The sequence below is a fragment of the Marmota flaviventris genome, chromosome 14 (assembly GCF_047511675.1).
Source record: "Marmota flaviventris isolate mMarFla1 chromosome 14, mMarFla1.hap1, whole genome shotgun sequence".
NCBI classification, from domain to species: domain Eukaryota; kingdom Metazoa; phylum Chordata; class Mammalia; order Rodentia; family Sciuridae; genus Marmota; species Marmota flaviventris.
In genome coordinates this window covers 51,231,915-51,252,435 of record NC_092511.1, presented here as the reverse complement: position 1 = coordinate 51,252,435, position 20,521 = coordinate 51,231,915, and the positions used below count along the sequence as shown (strand labels likewise).

The window sequence follows — 20,521 nt, the reverse complement described above, 5'->3', positions numbered from 1 at the left end:
AAGGACATATACAACCTTCTGTATCTCCCCATAATACTCCCATTTTTGTCATCAAAAAGAAATCTGGTAAATGGAGATTATTGCAAGATTTAAGAGCCATTAATAATGAGATGGTTATTATGGGACCTGCTCAATCAGGGATTCCTCAGTTGTCTGCTTTGCCAAAAACCTGGTATGTTTTAGTTATAGATATTAAAGATTGTTTTTTTTCAATTCCAATTCATCCTGAGGATAGTCCACGTTTTGCATTTACTATCCCTGCACTGAATCATGAAGGTCCTGATCAGAGATATGAATGGAAAGTACTCCCTCAAGGGATGGCTAACAGCCCAACTATGTGTCAAATTTATGTTAACAAAGTAATCCAGCCACTTAGAAATCAAAATCCTGAACTACAAATATTTCACTATATGGATGATGTATTATTAGCACACAAAGATAAAAACACATTGCTAGAATGTTATGCCACACTTACAAACTTATTAAAAAATTATAATCTAGAGATAGCAATAGATAAAGTACAATTAAATTTTCCAATTAATTATTTAGGAGTTCTATTATCCTCAACCATGGTCCGTCCACCAAAAATTCAAATACGAGTAGATCAACTCAAATCACTTAATGACTTTCAAAAGTTATTAGGAGACATAAATTGGATAAGGCCTTATTTAGGTATACCAACAGGAGAGTTGGGACCTTTATTTGATATCCTAAAAGGTCCATCAGATCCAAATTCACCCCGAATGTTAACACCTGAAGCAAGAAAGGCATTAAAAATCATTGAAACATATATGGAAAATATGCATTTGGATAGAATTGATATAAGTTTGCCTTTATTATTTATTGTACTACCAACAAAAAATATTCCTACAGGAGTATTTTGGCAAGAAGGTCCATTATTATGGATACATTTATCTTATTCTCCTAACACTATTCTTACTAGGTATCCTGAGGCTGTAGGACAATTAATACTCAAAGGAATAAAAGCAGCAAAGGGAGTGTTTGGAATTTCTCCCAATAAAATTATTACTCCATATACTATGAATCAAATTGATGAGTTAGCTAATGAGTTAAATACTTGGGCAATAATCATGTGCAAATCTAATGTTTCATTTGATAACCACTTACCATCTAATCCTTTATTGTCTTTTTGGTCATTGCATCCTGTAATTTTTCCAAAAATGACAAGAAAAACACCTATCATGAATGCTCCAAATATATTCACTGATGGGTCAAATAATGGTACAGCAGCAGTAGTTACCCCTGATCAAACTTTTACATTTTTAGTACCCAAACAATCAGCTCAAAAGGTAGAGCTTAATGCAGTTTTACAAGCTTTTGTGATGTTTAAAGATTCTGTATTTAATTTATTTTCTGATAGTCAGTATGTAGTTAATGCTATAGTATCTCTTGAAGATGCTGGTAGGATTTCCCCTTCTTCTACTGTTTTCTCTTTGCTTTCCACTATACAAAGTCTAATCTGGGACAGAAAAGATCCATTCTTTATAGGACATATCAGGGCACATACAGGATTGCCTGGAGCCCTTAGTTTGGGCAATGATTTAGCAGATAAAACTACACATGACATACATATTTTTTCTACACTAGAAGAAGCTATAAATTTTCATAAAAAGTTCCACGTCAATGCTAATACTTTACAAAAGCGTTTTAAAATAACTAAGGAACAAGCTAGACAAATAATAAAACAATGTCAAAATTGTGTGACCTTTTTACCACAAGTTAATCTTGGAGTCAATCCTAGAGGATTGATACCTAACCATATTTGGCAGATGGACGTCACACACTTGCCAGAATTTTGAAAATTAAAATATTTGCATGTTACAGTTGATACTTCTTCTGGATTTTTGATGGGCTCCCTTCATGCCGGAGAAAAAACTAAAGATGTTATAGCTCATTGCTTACAAAATTTTGCCACTGTGGGTGTTCCAAAACAGTTAAAAACAGATAATGCCCCTGGTTATACTTCTACCTCTTTTAAACAATTTTGCTCAACATTTGGCATTACTCATATAACAGGAATCCCATACAATCCACAGGGACAAGGCATAGTTGAAAGAGCTCATCAAACTATTAAAATGTACTTATTAAAGCAAAAAGAAGGAATTGGGAAGGGGTATATATTCCCCAAAGATAAACTTAAAATAACCCTTTTTACTCTAAACTTTTTAAATTTGGATTCATCAGGACTTAGTGCTGCGGAAAGGCATATGTGTCCAAAAAATGTGCATAAGCCCAAGGTACTTTGGAAGGATATTCTAACAGGACAATGGAAAGGTCCTGACCCAGTAATTGTCTGGAGTCGGGGGTCTGTTTGTGTGTTTCCACAGGGAGAACAGCAGCCGATTTGGATTCCAGAGAGATTAACCAAGGTCCTGACCCAGTGATTGTCTGGAGTCGGGGGTCTGTTTATGTGTTTCCACAGGGAGAACAGCAGCCGATTTGGATTCCAGAAAGATTAACTAAAGCGATTTCTACAGACCAAAAAGAAGATGATTTGGCTCAAATCCATAACAACTGATATCCAAAACTCCAGTTTGGCTATTCTTACATCTGCAACAGAACCAGGATGCTTTTTTCAATATCTATTTTATTATTGCCCTTTGCCATATCATGAAGTTCTATTTTGTTTTTTGAGCTCATACAGACCTAGGTTAATGTTTTGCTGATCAGTTCTATTTTTTGACTATAGAGTTTTTAAACATTGCAATGGAGATTTCACCTGTAAAAAGTTATAAGGCCTTTACTATAATGTTATGTGTTGTATGTATTATGTGTGCACACTTGTGTTTTGTGTTATATGTTTGAATGTATGTATGTCCATATATCATATATGATGAGCGCTCATGATAAAATGGATCCAAATATTTTTTTTTTCACGTGATTTATATGGTTTAATTTAAATTGGGTAAACAACTGTTGAGGATTGTTTTAATATGTAAACAAAAAAGAAGGTTAACAGATCTGTTTGTTTACTTTCACCTTTCCTTTTCATTATATTTAATAATTCTCTTGAAGACAATGTAAATTGTTAAGAAAATTGTTTTCTTTTAGTGCCTTCTGTAATGTTACATAATTTTTTCTTTAGCCATTATTGCCAGAATTCCTATCTTCATCCCAGTGCCGGTGAAGACAATGTAAATTGTTAAGAAAATTGTTTTCTTTTAGTGCCTTCTGGAATGTTACATAATTTTTTCTTTAGCCATTATTGCCAGAATTCCTATCTTCATCCCAGTGCTGGTGAAGTCAAAGATAAAACCAATCTACAGCTTCTACAATAGCCATCACTGAACTGCTTGCAGAACTTGCCTGGACACATTGTGAGCTCACCTGTATGCATTGTGAACTATCTGTTGGTGCAGCGACTTGTGGTAGTGTTGGGGTATTTTTGCTGATGATGTCATTGGTGGTACAATTTTTCCAAAAGGAGCCGTCAATTAGCTTGGTGTATCTTCCTCCCTTCTGCTTGTCATGATCGTCCAGCTAAAATTTGGGGGCCAACAGAGGTGAGGCAAAGAACCTCACCCCCCCGCTGGTACAAAGACCTCTCCACAGGTGTGGCTGTATACTGGACCGGTAGTCAGTGACGGGTAAGATCCAATTGCAATGGTACCAACCTAAGGACCATATGTACTATTGGACAACCTAAGGCAGGCACGGTCCCTAAGCCACATGCTTGTTGTTTAAACAGAGAGGGGGAGATGTTGAGAGCCACAGCCGAAGGGGCCCCAGCAAACTTCCAGCTGCCGCCTGATGATTGGCTCACAGCGGCCCCAGCAACATCTAGCTGATTGGCTCCTCGGCCCCAGCAACATCTAGCTGATTGGCTCCTCTGCGGTGATGCTCATTGGGCTGTTTCCCTGCCCTTTCAGACCACGGAGCTGCTCATTGGGGGACTTTTTTGGCTCCGCCCACGTGACCCAGCCAATTGGCCTCAAGAGCAGGAGGATTGTGGGAGGTGAAGAGAAGCTTGTGGGGGAGGGAGAGGCTTGTGGAAAGCCGGTGGTGGCAGTTGAGGCTCTGAGGGTTTTTCCTGAGAGGCTGTTTTGTTTGGCGTGTGTGGTTCTAAAAATAAAGTTAGTTTCTTTTGACAAGTGGCTCCTGATTGTGCCCAGCCAGACTGCGGCACTCTCTGCCATGATGGACTTCCCTCACCTCAGGCCCCAAGGAATGGAGTTGGCCATCTATGGACTGAGGCCTCTAAAACTGTGAGCCCCCCAAATAAATTCTTCCTCCTCTAATTGTTCTTGTCAGGTCTTTTGGTCATAGCAGTGAAAAAGCTTACTAAAACAACATGCCTTCTGATATGATAAGGGGCACTTTACTTTGTGGTATGATCAGAAATTTTCATAACATCAGTCTAATATTAGAAAAGCATCGAACAATCCAATTTGGGAAACATAATACAACATACCTAATCACTTTGTAAAATGATCAAGGTATTAAAAAAAAAAACAAGAAAAGATTGAAAAACTGTCACAGATTGGAAAAGATCGGGGCTATCTGACAACTAAGTGCAATGGGGTATTACTGGATCATATCTTTGAATAGAAAAAGGATATTAGTGGAAAAACTGGATAAAATCTAAAGAGTTCTTAGTTTGCCTAATACTGGACTAATGTTGATATTTTATTTTGATAAGTATTAGTATTTTAGTTTTATTTCATAAAATGGCAAATTTATGCAATTTTTACCCAAAGGAAGATGAGCAAAGGGCATAGAAGAACTCTCTACTATCTGTACAGCTCTTCTGTAAACCTAAAATTATTTTAATAAAAAGTTTTAAAACAAGTGAATTAAACAATTTTTTAAAGTTATTTTTGCAAATGAGAACACTCTTTGAATTAAAGCTGAACCATTAAACTTGCTTTCCAGGCCCAATTATTATAGAAATAAATAAATCCAGGTTCAATTAAGTTACTTTGAAGATCTACCCAATGGTGAAAGAGGTGTGATAAGGTCACCGAAAATTATTGTGTGGTGGTCTATTTGACTCTTATACTTGAGAAGAGTTTATCTGATGAATGTAGATACTCCATTGTTTGGGTTATTTTATATTTTGCAAGGGCCACTTATAATTGTTAAGTCTTGTTGGTGTATGGTTCCCTTGAGCAGTATGTAGTGTCCTTCTTTATTCCTTTTGATTAACTTTAGCTTGAAGTCTACTTTTTTTTAAATACATGACAGCAGAATGCATTAAGATTCTTATTACACATATAGAGTACAATTTTTCATATCTCTGTTTGTATATAAAGTATGCTTATACCAATTCATGTCTTCATACATGTACTTTGTATAATGATGTCCATCACATTCCACCATCATTGCTAACCCCCTGCTCCCTCTCTCTTCCCCTCCCACCCCTCTGCCCTATCTAGAGTTCAACTATTCCTCCCAGGCTCCCCTCTCCCCACCCAACTATGAGTCAGTCACCTTATATCAGAGAAAACTTTCGGCATTTGTCTTTGGGATTGGCTAACTTCACTTCTCCAATTCCATCCATTTACCTGCAAATGCCATGATTTTATTCTCTTTTATTGCTGAGTAATATTCTTGTGTATATATGCCACTTTTATTTTTATCCATTCCTCTACTAAAGGGTTCCACAGTTACTTTACTTGATATGAGGATGGAAACCCCTGCTTGCTTCCGCAGTCCATGTGAGTGGTATGATTTTTCCCAACCCTTCACCTTCAGTCTGTGGATGTCTTTTCCTATGAGACAAAAGACCCAGCAAATTATTGGGTCTTTTTTTTTTTAATCCAATCTGCTAGTCTATACCTTTTGATTGGTGAGTTTAGGCCATTCAGGGACATTATTGAGACATGATTTGTATTCCTAGCCATTTTTGTTTATTTTTGGTATTTAACATGACTTGGTTTCTCAAGATTTTCCTTTAGTGTAATACCTTCCTCAGCTAATTTTCATCATTGTTTTTCATTTCCTCTTTATGGAATATTTTGCTGAGGATGTTCGGTAGTGCAGGCTTTCTAGTTGTAAATTCTTTTAACTTTGTTTATCATGGAAAGTTTTTAATTCATCATTAAATCTGAAGCTTAATTTGGCTGGATATAAGATTCTTGGTTGGCATCAATTTTCTTTCAGAGTTTCAATTAAGTTACTTTGAGATAGGGTTTTACTACATAGCTTTCCGCATTTAATGATTTTTGGAGAGGGATAATGAATTTAAAAGTTTGAGAGACACTATTTGTACAAGGGAAAAATTATTTCATAATCTTAAGGAAGAGTTAAAGAAGACGAGTAAAATTGCATAAGAACAGATTTAAAAGATTAAAATTACCATAGTAAATGTATTCTATTAACAAAGGAAAATATGGAAAATTCCTCGTTGAAATCACTATGGCAGTAATATAAACAAAGGACCAGAAGGATCTAGGGAAGCATAAGAGTGATCATAAAAGCCTACAACAGAGGTTCCCAAACTTTCTGGGTTTATAAAAACCTTAATGTGTGGGTAATATTTTTCACCAAGTCCTCCATCTCCAAGCCAATAGAAACACATAAACACCTTGTTTATTGAGTAGTCAGGCCCAAACAATGTAAAGAAGATATATGTCCTAAAAGTTACCACCCAGTAAGGTGCATGGAAACCTCCATATTTGCAAAGCACTTCTGGTATTCTGAAGATGACCCAATTTGATACAATTTCTCAAACTCTAGAATCAGATTGGTCTCTCATTTCTTGTTCCACATTTTGATGATACTTGTTTTTTGTCACAACAATTGCAGAAAACCTACCTTTGTAAAAATATGGTATCATTAAAAGGAATGTGGCAATCTAATTTTGAAACTGAATTACTCAGACTAATAATCTGTACAGTTTCTGACAGGTGGTGTGTTTCAAAATTTTTTAAGCATCTCTTGGCACCTTTGTGAGTTGTCTATAGTGCCTCTGGGACCCTTGGCAGAGTCTTAGCAAACTGATAAAGAATGGTACCAAGGCAGTGGCCCTTGCAAAATCAAAGTGAAAATATAGGAATAATTCAGAGGAAAAAGGTGAGCAGATCCAATAATATTACTTGAAAGTACAAAAAACAACACAGGTACTTGAGAAGTCTCAAAGCTTAAAAAAAGTCTTTCCTTAGCTAACCTCAATAGTCCTTGCTTATACCTTGCTTATATGGAAGGGAACAAAACTAATCATTTATTCAAATAAATAAATGAGAAAATTCAAATGCTCATATTAAATCTGACAGTTGTATGTGGAGCAGCTAAAATACTTGCTCTCATTTTTAACTAAACAAAAAAATCATGAATTAGCTGAACCATGGGAAGAAAATTTATTTCAAAATTTCAACTCAATAAACATTTCTGGAGTACCAAGAATTGCTATCCAGCATCTGCCAAAGTCCTTTAAAAAGGCATTTGAAAAAGAATAATATTTGGCCATTCTAAAACCTAACTTGATGTTCTTGAGCAATTGGAGAACTTCTAAAATGTCAGATTTGCCAGCACCATCCCTTACCTACAAAAATCAGGACGTTGAATTTAAGGAGCCTGGAAATCTCCATATTTGCAAACTCCCAGTGGTTCTCCAGATCAGGAAGTTTAGGGAGGAAAAAAAGGCCAAACTAACACTGTCCAAATAACACTTTTTGTGATAATTATCTATACTGTCCAATATGGTCACCCCAACCACATGCAGCTAGTGAGCACTTGAAATGTTACTAATATAACTGAAGAACTGAATTTTTAATTTTGCTTAAAATGACTTAAATGTAGATGTAAATAGCTATTTCCTTAGTTGCTTCTGTATTAGTTCAGAACTAAATGGTTTGTTAAACGTGCATTCTTCTAAATTTTCCAAGTTGTACCCTTGATTTAAATAGGATGATCAGAAAACTAGGTTAAAATTAGGTTTCTTGGCCATATTCTCTTAAAGAATCTTCATAAAGCATTGACATAAACATTACCCAATTTAATGTGAGTTTTTTGTAGTTAGAGTTTTGATCCAAAATTGTATTTTTTTTTCATAATAAAAATCTTTGGATTGAATTTTAATAAAGTCTATACAAACAAATTTCTATACTGTCTTTAGACAAAAGGACTACTGGATGAGCCAATATTATTCTCTTTTCATCTCAGGTGCCAAAAAAAAAAAAAAAAAAAAAAACAGAAATAAATCCAGCATCCAATGGTAGCAAGTGCCTAGTAATAAGTATTCTCTTGCTCCTCTAAGACTATCTCTGTACTATTTATATCGCTAAATTAGTCAACATAGTGTTATTTTACATTCTTTAGCTGACAAACTCTTTTGACATAGGTAGAGTATCAACATTTAAAGAGAGAATGTCTTCGAATTAAAGCCATTTTCTATATTTTTTATTGTAAAACTATTTTTAAATGACAATACTAGGATTAACAGAAATAGGAACTTTTTAATAGGTCAAATTTACAAAGTTTTTAGATGTCTTTTCCAAAGCTGCCTAAAAATATCACTATGACACTGATAAAGAAGATAAATATTCAGATATCATGCAGTAATTTCACTGCCCCCATTTTAAAAGATTCAGATTCACTTCTTTTAACAAATATGCAGAAGTCCTCAGGTAGAATATGAGTATCCTATTGAGTATTCAGTTCAAAAATGTTTTGTGCGATTTTTCCTTTAGCACACCGAACTATTTTTAAATTGTGCAGTGAACTACTTTGGTCTCTTTTGTTGAAATATCTCACAAAATTAGAACAAACACATTTGACACATCAGTAGCACATTTCTAGAAATGCCTAATTTTAAGTTTCCTGAGTACTTTAATTGCAAAACTAACATTAAACTAAATTAAATATTAAGAAAACCTCTTCACCTAAATCTCTTAAAATTTCATCCCATAATCCCTTAAAAAAAATCAAACTAACATTTTATACTAGAAGAATGTAAGAAAATCATACTATAAAAGATATAATTTATGTTCTAGACTCATTTTTTTAAATTATGACAAAAAGAATTTTTTAAAGAAAAATTATCATGGGCTGGGGATGTGGCTCAAGCGGTTGCGCGCTCGCCTGGCATGCGTGCGGCCCAGGTTCGATCCTCAGCACCACATACAAGGATGTTGTGTCTGCCGAAAACTAAAAAATAAATATTAAAACTCTCTCTCTCTCTCTCTTTAAAAAAAAAAAAAATTATTATAAAGAAATACATTATAAATATAAATCATTCTCACAGTACACACAAAGACACATACAAATGATGACAAATTATTCTACTTTGAAGGAATTAAGTTAGTTTCCTTAGCCCTTTTACATACTTGAAATTATTATAAAAAAGAAAACAAGGTTATAAAACCATATGAACTGGTTTTGTTCCAGAAACAACAATAGGCTTATTATCAAAACTTAGTTCATTTCAGCTTAGCACTTCTGCTGGCAGCTCCCTAGTTTACCTATGTCTCTGGTTGCTCCAATCTTTGGTGTTAATTCATTTTTGTCTAACACTCTTAATGATCAGGGTATATTTTCATTTGTCTTCTCACCTACTCTACCCCTTCTCTCTAGATAGTTATTGTCATCATTTAGTTACTGAGCTCATAGACAGTTATGTAAATGAATGTACATGGATGTATTCCAATAAAAGTTTATTTACAATAGAAGCAGCTTGGATCAAGCCAGGGTTTGCCAACTCTCAATCTAGAGGCATACTTAGTCGTATGTGGAAGCAAACATGATGAAAGCAAGACAATATCCAAATTCAGCATAAAGAGGATCTACTATATTCCTTAAGAAACTTACCACAATTGAATTTTGTAAAGCTGTACCTCATATGGACTAAACACTTAAAATCTGGTTAAAACATCACATGCAACAATTTCAATTTTTTAAAAATCAATCCATAAGACACTACCATAAAGTTATAAACAAGTTAACATATTTAGTATTTGCTAAAACTGTATGCCTTTCACATTTTACAACATTGAAAAGACCACCACTATTTTGTTTCAAGGTGTTCAAGATTCATATAACTTACAATAGAGAAAGTACTGCAAACTAATTCTTCTAAAAGCAAGCCTAGAAACTAGGAAATAATAATACCTTTGCCTGTCCTTTTGTACTCATCTATCCTGCCCCATCTTTCCCTATACTTGAAAGACTTTAAATATCAAACTTCCAAACTTAAACATTTCTCCTCTCATTATTCCTGGTAACTTCAAGTGCCACAGAAATAATCTGACCCATATCTTCCTCTAAATTCCTTGACCACTATCTAAACTTCCAAAATCTTTTCCTCCATTGCATCTCAATCACCCATTGTCATACTAATACACTAATAGGCATAGTCTTTAAAGCAGAATGGGAGTACCTGGAAGGTGCAAAAGATGATCCACTCAAAGACACTCTACTTAAATTTGTTAATTTTTGAAAAAGAAATTAGGTTATACTTATATCTAATGTATACAGTACATTAATTAAAAATATATTGGGGATATGAGTTCTTGGTTTTTTTAAACTGATAAGCATACATGATCCAAGGAAACCACTACCTATATCTTGTCATTAACATTTACCACAGCCTTCAATATCAAGCATCTCACTCTGACTTCTACCTCCAGTCTTTCCAGCTCACTCTGCTTTGTATCAAAATTCTCTTAAGACAATCACCTACATTCACTGTATCCACTTCCTTCTCTCAATCTAGTCATTCAATCTGCTATCTCAATCCCAACAATTCTTCACCCTCTTTAAAAATCTGTAAATCATGGTCCTCTTCACTTTTTCACAGACAATTCCACCTTTTATGTCTTTATCTTCTCCCTTTTCCATCTTATATCCCATTGGTATAACTATAACTATGCCTGCACATTCACTCTTGATTTCCTTGTCCATCTTTCCCTCAATTATACATTCTTGATAAAACCTAATCCTGGTGGAATCCAAGTCTGCCTATTCCATACTTGAATCCAATTACTGAACATAACTGGGTTAAAATATGCAAACTTACTAAGATTTATGACCACAAAGTTAAGAAGGTCCTTGGTACTACCCAGCAATCCCATATTTCTCTAGTCCGTTCATTCTCACTTTGTCAATTTTGCCTTCTCCTCAATCCTTCAACAACTCTGTCACCTCCCTCTCAGCTGATGACCTCTAATATATTTTCCTGAGAAAACAGAAGCCAATAGAACATTCATACCCTCCCACATCAAATCTACCAGTATACTGCCCCCTTATTCATCTTCTCTCATTTTAACAGTGAATTGTCACTTTTTCTACTTAAACTAAACATTTTCACTTAGGTACTGAATCCTTTTCTCTTTCTCTCAAAGATTTTTCTCCTTAGTTTAACCTCCTCTCCTACCATATCATCAGTTTTTCCTTCTCTAATAACCATTTCCATCAGCTTTCAAACATGCTGTAATATATACCATGCAAAAAATACACTTTGAACCCTTGTCCCTCTCCAGTTACTACCTAGTTCTCTGCTTTGTATCAAAATTCTCTTAAGACAATCACCTATACTCACTGTATTCACTTCCTCTCCTTTAACCCTGTCTAATAATGTTTTTTTCCCCAATATTCCTCTGAAACCACTCTTCAAAGACATTAGCTCTTTCCACCTTGCCAAATCCAGTGGTCACCTTGATTAACCTCTCGATTATATTTGATACAGCCAAACACTTTTTTTCCCTTAGTTTCTTGGAAAACACATGTTCCTAATTTTCTTATCACTGAACTAGCGCTTGTTTTCAGTCTCCTTTGCTGGCTCCTTTTTATGCTTAAGTGCCTCAAGGTTCAATCTCAATCTATGTGAATGCCATAGAATATTTCCTATAGCCCCATGGTTATAAATACTACCTACATACTTAGAAGTTCCAGCCTCTTCTCTCCCCAGGGCCAGACTCTTATTATTAACTGCTTAATTAAGATTTCCATCTGGACATCCCAAATTTCAAGAAAAACAAAACTCTTGATTTCTCCCTCACACCAAACCTTTTCCTAACCAACTGTTAGTTCACCCCTGTAATTAGTATCACATTCACCTGGCTGATGTGATAGTCATTTCTATAGTCATTTCTGATCCAACTCTTTTTATCATATCTATTGATAAGTTCTGTCAATTGTATCTCCGAAAAATTTACTTTCCAATTACATGGATACACACATTTGTCAAAACTCACTGAACCACAGGCTTAAAATGCATGTCTTTTATTGTATGTAAAAGTGTATGGGGCTGGGGTTGTGGCTCAGTGGTAGAGTGCTCGCCTACCATGCATGAGGCACTAGATTTGATCCTCAGCACCACATAAATGTAAAATAAAGATATTGTGTCCACCTAAAACTAAAAAATAAATATTAAAAAAAAAGTGTAAGTTATACCTCAATAAAGTTCAATAGCGGGGATGAGGGTGGGAGTGTGGTCACATGTTACCTATACAAATCTGACCATTTCTTACCACCTACCATTCTGCTGCTTGGACTATTACCAATAATTTCCTGGCATCTTTGCTTCCAGTTCTACTCACAACAATTCATACTCCACAAAGAATCCAAAACAGTATTTTTAAAAGTAAATCAGATGATATCACTTCCCTGCTCAAATCCCTCAATGGCTTCCTATCCCACTTAAATGCAAAGTTCTTACCATGAACTCAAGGCCCTCCGTGATCTAGCCTCTACCACCTGCTCAGATCTCACCTCTTACTGCTTTACTCCTTGTTCACTATGCTCCTGAAACAGTGGTTTGCAAGAGGCTCCAAAATCCCATCAGGCTTATTTCCAATTAATTCTTTTTCCTTTTTCTTTTTAAAACTTGTTTCTAAAGTTCTTTACATTAAGACTCTAGATCATGTCATTAACTCTAGATCATGTCATTAAATAGTCAACAAAGAAATACTTGCTCACGCCACCCAAAGAAGTAAATCTAAAATTAATGCTTCTTAATATAATTTGGCTTTCATAAATTCAAGTTACCACAGAAAGTGCATATAGCTTTCTAATGTCCAGCTGGAAAATTAAACTGGGATCAGTTACAGAGAGCCTGGTAAATCAGATTAAGGAGTTGATATTTTATCTTACAGGCCAATATTAGTTACAAACTTAAAAACTGAAATGAGCTATCTTTTTATTTTTCAAATTTGGAGGTCACAAGGATATATGAAATCATGGAGCAAGAGGAGTTACTTTCAGGGATACACATATATACACACACACACACAAACACACACATGCACCTTTTTGTATTTCTAGAGTTTTAAACCATGTGACTGTATCATCTATTTAAAATATAAATTATAAGTAAAATTACATTTTAAAACAAGAAAAAGGAATACAATATAGAAAAATCTTTACTCCTCCTACTCTAAGAATTAGATGAAAGAAATATAAACACATAGATAAAACATATTCATATTTGTATATAATGAAGAAACACACAAAATACAATATATCCTCATACATATGGTTCATATCATATACCAGAGAATGCCCTAACAAAATTTAATTCTGCAACCTAGTTAAATTAGCATCAAAATCAGGACTTGTCGATTTTCAAGCAGTTTCCTTAAAGACCTGTATGTATAACTATTGAGAACTCATATAGTAAAGAAGACTTCCCTCAGAAATCTAATGACATGCAGGTAACAAAAGAAAAGGACAAGAATTAAACAAAGAGAAAACTGACAGCACAATCTCTTTCAAACTCATCTCTAGTGGCCAGTCCATTTACCAATGGCTATATCAGTTAAACCAAGATGAATAATTAAATGACCAAAGACAACAATAAACTATTTCTTAAATCCCTATCATCTCCAAATTTGCTTACAGCTTCTTTATGTGACTCAGAGAATGATACAGGATAGGACCTCTGTATGTATTAACCTTCTCTCCAATATTCTGGTTTTTGATTCTGACCTAAGGTGTAGAACCACTACACCTTGAAAGTATCAGGGAATGGACCCACTTGAACTAATTAGCCAGGGAAAAGGCAAAATACAAGAGAACAATAAAGAGAAGAAGCTTGAGAAGGAGAAAACCCAAAACATCCAATTTTTATTATTTATCCTTTGATCAAGAGTAAAGTATTAAGCTTGTCCATGTCTAGATTAAAAAAAAAAAAATAGCCCCTACTGAAAAAATAGCCCGTAAGCCCCTACTCTGACCTGTTATTTGTACTATCAGGATATTACAAACCTTGGATAAGGCTCATACTTTGTGGCCATGACAAGAGAACATGGGATGTTTCTCCCCTCCTTAGTCACAGAAATAATACTCTCTCCCTTGGAAAATATACCTTGATTCCCATTACCCTCTTCCTTCAACACACTATAGCTTTCCTAAATTCCATTCTATCTATCCTCTTCTAAATAGCAAGGCTCTAAAAAGCAATGGCATCTATATACACAGGTTACCTCCGAGAGCATAATCTCAATGGAATACCAACTGTTCTTCATTTTTATAGTTACTTTCTTCTTTAATTTATCAGATCTACTTTCTTATCTTCTTAATACTTGCAATTTATCTTCAGTGCTCTACTAATGCCTATTTCCTTTCACTAAATCAGAATCTCTAAATTTCCTTTCTCTCCTATTTTTCCACACTCCCAAAATAATATCTGAAAATTATAGGAAAACATTCAAATGCTTCTAGCATTAACTTCAGATCCTACCATAAGACCTATTTTAATATGTATACCTATGACAGTACACCTGTTAAAAGAAATCAAGTCATCTATTCAACTATAATCAAGTTAGATTTTCACTATTGCTTTCACTTTGAAACACATTAACAATAACTTAAATACTACTTATGCAAGGGGTGGGGGGATAATTCCAAGATGCTACAAACTGGGGAAAAAAACTGATTTTGTAACTAAAGAATAACCTAATGTGTTCTAGTCCTTAAGAAGAGACTCAAATTTAACCATATTCAGGTTGATATTCCCTGTACATTTCCTAGTTAAGAAATACTGGTAAACAGGACCTTCCTCATGTATTTCCTATCTTGGCTAGTTGTTACACCTAGCCTTCCAAGTCAGAAACTTGAGTACCAATTTAGACTTTTCCTTCTCCCTTATCCCCCAACTGAAATGATCCTCAAGTCCTATTTTTTTTAAGTGTTTCTCCAGTAAATTCTCTCTATTCCATCTGTCATGGCCTCATCCAATCCCTATTCCTCTCATATCAATGTCTCGAGTCACTGTCTTCTCAAAAATCCTTATTTCACATTGTTGTCAAGGTGATTTTCCAATTGCAAACCTAATGACTCTTCTGCTCAAAACTTTTCACTATGTCCCTTTCACCCACAGAATAACACCCAAGCCATATACATAATAGCACATAATTCTATGATTTGAGTTCTGTCTGCCTCTCAAACCTTATATCTCACTGCAATTCCCTCATCCTACACTTTAAACCCCATCAATATTAAGCTATACTGCTTAAATTTCCAGCATGGATCATGTTATTTAGTGTCTCCATGTTTTTGCATAGGTTGTTACTTCATCTAGAATTTCTTCACTTCTTTCCTTGACTTCCTAGACAATTATTATTAATCTTTAAAACCCAGCTCAGATTCCAGGAAACCATCTGCAACCATTATTATTATTTTCTCCTCTGCCAACTCTGTACATAATAATGCCATTTATTGAGCACTATGTCCCTGACAATATTAAAGGCATTTGACAAGAATTAATTCATTTAATCTTCATAATTATCCCTCCTATGAAGCAGTACCATTATTACTTTTGTGCAAGTAGAAATGAATTAGAGAGGTAACTTCCCCAAGGATACCCAAGTGGATAGAGACAGATCAAAATCCCTACATCATAACATTTATAATATTGTACCTTATCACAATGAACTTATTTACATGTGTATCCTTACTCTGGATTGTAAGCTCCTTGAGGGTGGGGAGCTTACGTCATATTTGATCAAATCAACAGTATCTGATATAAACTAGGCAATCAGTGCATGCATTTCTTGAATTGATTTTAAAATAACATTCCTAACAAGTTCAAGACAAAAGCATTTATAGTTTCAAAAAAAAAATTGAATATGCTGTAAGAGTTCTAGAACAGAACAAACTATTTTCTTCATCTAATAAAAAGGATGTTAGGAACAGAGGTTATTATAGACATGAGATTACAGTTCTTGTGGATGATAAAATGAACTTATTTTGTAGTAATACTGCTTAATCACTGCAATAAATCAAAACCCAAAGGACCATTTGCTTAAGATTAACTTTTTTCTTTCAGTAAATAAGAATTCTTGTTGCTTATCATTCAGAGCAGTGAAAAGAAAGCCCTAAATTTACTTTGCTCAAGTGGAAAGAAGCAAATCACCGACCAGCACTACTAATTGCTTCCTTAAATCCAGCCAAGAAATGTATCCCATAAGGCAATTAGAAGAAAATACAGTTGCCTGACTAAGCATTTAACAAAAGAATTTCTAAGGTTGTGTGGACTGGCATTCCATTATTCAAATAATGAAAAATTCTTTACCCTAAGCAAATAGAAATGAAAAAACAAAATAAAACAGATTATCACCATTAGTCTTCCACATTAAAACATACATGTTATATTAAAATGTATGCATGTGTTTGCCCTGTTTCATTAGCCACTGCTATTTAAGATTATAAAAATCAAAGTTATTCTAATAGTAATGATAAATGACCTCAAGACAAAAATCTACTGTACTCAGTGTGCTCAGTTACAGTCTTCTGAGACATATTGGAGTACAGTAATTAAAATCCACAGGGACAGTATCAGCAGCAACAGTGCACATCACAGTACTTGTTTGAGTATTCTGCACCCCGCCCAGCCTCTACACACTTGTGCACTACAGAAAGGTAAGTCTGCTATCAAAAGTCTCAAGAGTTAGGCCACAGTCAATTTAGGCCACAGCTCAGCAAATTCTAACCCCAAGCACATCTTACCATTTCTTTGTACACTCAACCATCAGCTCCTGGTAGGAGGCCACAAACTGGAACTTGGATGCATGTTTTCCAACACGCTGCAGTCTCTTCCAAACTGAAGCCATGATGATGGGTCAATAGACTGGAACAGTTCTGGGTTAGCAACACAGCAGCTTCAATAAAGCAGAGGGTCCAAAGCAAAAGAGCTTTGCATGTGTGTCTGTACTTTGAAAAACTCAATTACAACTTGAAATGTTTGGGGTCCATAAGTCTTCTCCCTGTTTCACAGGGTAAATCCCATCTTAGATGAATGGCCCAATCACCAGCAGCATGATATACATGACAGGATGAATGAGAGGAGATTCCCTCAAGCAGCCATCACCATTCCACCTCAGGGGCTATAAGACTCCTATTCTGGAGGGCTGAAAAGCAAAACAAAGACAAAAAGAGAAAGAATATGAGGAGAGTAGCACAAAAAGTGACTAACCACCCATGTTGGATAATGCTGCAACAGACAACCCAGGTTCTCTGTATGTTTTTTTAAACAATGAAACAAAACACCAACCTCAAAAGCCAGTAACATCAAGAATTTAAGATACCAAGAAAGAAATTACAATTCACACCAAAGACATGAAGCAATATATCAGGTAATCAGCATCAACAACAATCACGGGCCCTACCTTCCCTCCTATCATCAAACAAGGGCGAGCAAAGCGGGAAAGTCTAGGGACGCGGTTTAATATCCACGGCCACTCAGAGAGAAGAGTAGAGTATTTTTAAATAAACTTTGTTTTTCAATAATAGCCTCGAGTTCCAGGATACATGATTAGAACACACTAGGGAGCAGGGAGGAATGCTGTTGTTCGGAGGGGCAAATGGGTGGGCAACGAGTAGTGGAGGGAAAGCTCAAGGCATAGGGAGGCAATGTCCGGGCTCCAGGCCACTTGGGCTCCCTTCACCTTCGCTGCCAACTGGAGGGAAATGGAAACTCCTGCCTGGGCGTGAAGCAGTGACCAGTGGGGGCAAGTGGACTGTGCGGGGTGCGGTGCCGCCCTCCCCCATCCTCTGGGAACCAGCCTGCCAGAGGCTTGCCTCCTGTCCAGACCCCTGACCCCCAGCAAAGACAGGCGGTGGCCCACTGCGGTCCCTGTCACCCAAGCGTTGCCAGAGACCCCAGCCCGGTACCCGAGTCCCGGCCCCGCCGCTCGCCCACTCCCGCCCCCTCCTCACACCTCTATTCCCGCTGTCGGGCTGGGTCTGGCCCCGTTCCCTCCTCAGAGTCGCTCCTCCGTCGCCGCCGCAGCAGCAGCCGCCGCCGCCGCCACCGAGTCCTCCATCCCCGCTGGAGCCACATGGAAGAGCCAAGCCAGCTGCGGCGCTAGCGGGAGCCGGGGTCTGCAGCCCCTCAGGCGGCCGGCGCCCCTCCGCCCGCCCCCTCCCTGACGGATCGCCCTGCGACCGTCTCCCACGCTACCAAACCCTGCCAGAGCCGCCGCTCAGCGCCCAGTACCCCCTCCCCCGCCTTCCTCCTCCGCCACCATCATCATTACCTCCCCCGCCGCACCTCTCACACTAACCCTACCCACAGCAGCTCAACCTCTGTCCGCCCCGGCGCCATTGGCCGGGCCCCGCGTGAGCCCCGCCCACCTCGGCCGCCGGGCCTTAGCTCGGTTGGGGCGCCTCATTGGCAGATCCGCATGCCCATCACAAGGGCCCCACCCCCTAGCTAGCGAGGTGTTTTTCCCTCGACCGGAACGCGGCGCACAGTCTACCCTTCTTATAGAAAAAAATAGGAACCCACTAAGGACAATCCCGCCCATTCCTTTGATTGGCTGGAAGAGGGAAGCAATAGGCGGGAGGAGGAGTGTTTATATTGAACTGGAAGTTGTTCGTGGAAGGTGGCTTTCCGTCAAAGGCACCGCCAGCTGCAGAGCGGGGGGGTTTCTGGCTCTCGGTGGTGGTGGTGGTGGTGTTGGCAGAGTTAGGGGTTGGTTTTGCTGCCGCTGTGGGTTGTCGTTGAGGCTGCTGTCAGTTGTCTCTCCCATTCGCCTTTCACCACCTAGGACCTGGGCGAGCCCTCTCTTCTGCCACTAGGAACTGGGGTTTTGCATACACAACTTTTTTTATTTTCACCCAATTCCTCCCCGTTTTGTTCCCCCCACACACACCCCGCCCAATGAACAAAATTAAGGACCCTCCCAGACCCACCCATACCCCTGTCCAAGGTTCAGTCGATTGGTACTCAAGGAGATTTAGTAAGCTGAGCTAGACATAAAGTGTGTACACCACAACTTCTCCTTGTTCTGATTCAATATTATTATTATTTGACTCTTGATTTCTGGGGTTTATTATCCCTTGGTATGAACTGGATGGATTTGGGAGTGGCTGGCTATTTAAAAAGATGGCTAAAGGGATGAAATAAATTAAAGAGTGTGAGAGCAGGAGTAGTTAGCCTTGTTTAAAAAGCCATGGTCCCTTTTGAGAAAATGAAAGCTATAAACACTTTCTCAAGGAGGAAAATTACCTTATCACAAAACAAAAATTTTGCTTTCAATTTTAGCTGGGGCACAGACCACTGGTATAGAGGAAAGAGGACAAAGAATAAAGTGTTGTGGGGATCCTAGTACTTAGGAACTAAGAAGAGTAAAGTCAGAAAGAGACTGAGGACAAATGGTCAGAGAAGTAGGAGCATTAGGAAAGCTCCAGAGGCAAATAGTTTGGAAAAAGAGAGGGAAGCTAACATATGAAAAGAAAACAGGAAGTCTGGGCCCTAGACACAACGGAGGGTCAGTCTTAATTTTAGTACAGTTGGAAAGCAAGGTGCATGGACAAAGTACCTTAAAAAGGTATTAGAGTTTTTATGGGAGGATTCTTTGAAGGAGAGTAAAGGAGGGTAGTGTTGAGTGGGAATTGAGAATATCTGTAGACATTGGGGGACAAGAGAAAAGGGAAAGACAAATATTGAAGATTTAGGACAAATGGAGAGAGAGAAGCATTGAATGCAGTATCCAATTCTATTTTCAATTTCAATAAAGTGATAAATAATACCATAAAAACAAAGTATACATCTTACAGAAAAAGACAGTTATCACTTATTTTGCCAGTCTTCATTCTAAAATGTTGAGATAACCACAATAGTTAAATTGATTCTTATTTTGCATTCACCTTAGCATTCTCTGATGTCTTTCTTGAGTGGTTTTACTAAGTCACTACAACCTATAGTTATTTTGACCTCATGTAGTATTCTGTATCATTAATAGGTCAAGTGTATGGACTCTTTTTAGTGGCTGATAAATAGAAATGGTCATAAATTATGTTCATTCAAGTTGCCCTTCAAGAACAACAAACATAATAGAAGGTTTTTACATTTTATTTATTTTTGTTCTTCATAAAATCTCATGCTCGTGTGGTCATCCTGGTTTCTTTTAATATTCTTTGCCTTCCCTCCAAAAAAATTGGTTGAGGGCAAAGGTAAAAGAAAAAGAAAGAAACTTTATTGTAAAGAAATTTTCTTAAAAGCAATGAGTTTTAAATAATCAGTGTCTTTCTTTAAAAAGGAGGGAGAGAGAGTTCCTTGGGGAATCTTCCTCAAGTTGTGGAAAATTTCAAGAGACTTTTAGTTTCTTATAAAACTGCT

The 20,521-nt window shown here is 37.0% G+C and overlaps 1 protein-coding gene across 3 annotated transcripts in view; it reads right to left on the bottom strand.

Annotated features, from left to right (window-relative positions):
• Window positions 1–18,493, bottom strand: part of Ehbp1 (EH domain binding protein 1) — a 312,420-nt gene extending 293,927 nt beyond the window's left edge. For 2 of the 3 annotated variants that reach the window (XM_027934467.2, XM_071601622.1), the window contains exons 1-2: window positions 18,117–18,301; window positions 16,906–17,306 (exon numbers count right to left, since the gene is read on the bottom strand). In XM_027934467.2, coding sequence (XP_027790268.2) covers window positions 16,906–17,009 — 104 coding nt within the window. In that variant the 5' untranslated portion in view covers window positions 17,010–17,306; window positions 18,117–18,301. Of the gene's footprint in view, window positions 1–16,905; window positions 17,307–18,116; window positions 18,302–18,434 lie in introns of those variants that run through there. The other variant, XM_071601621.1, reaches the window with a different exon arrangement.
• Between the last annotated feature and the right edge of the window lie 2,028 nt (window positions 18,494–20,521).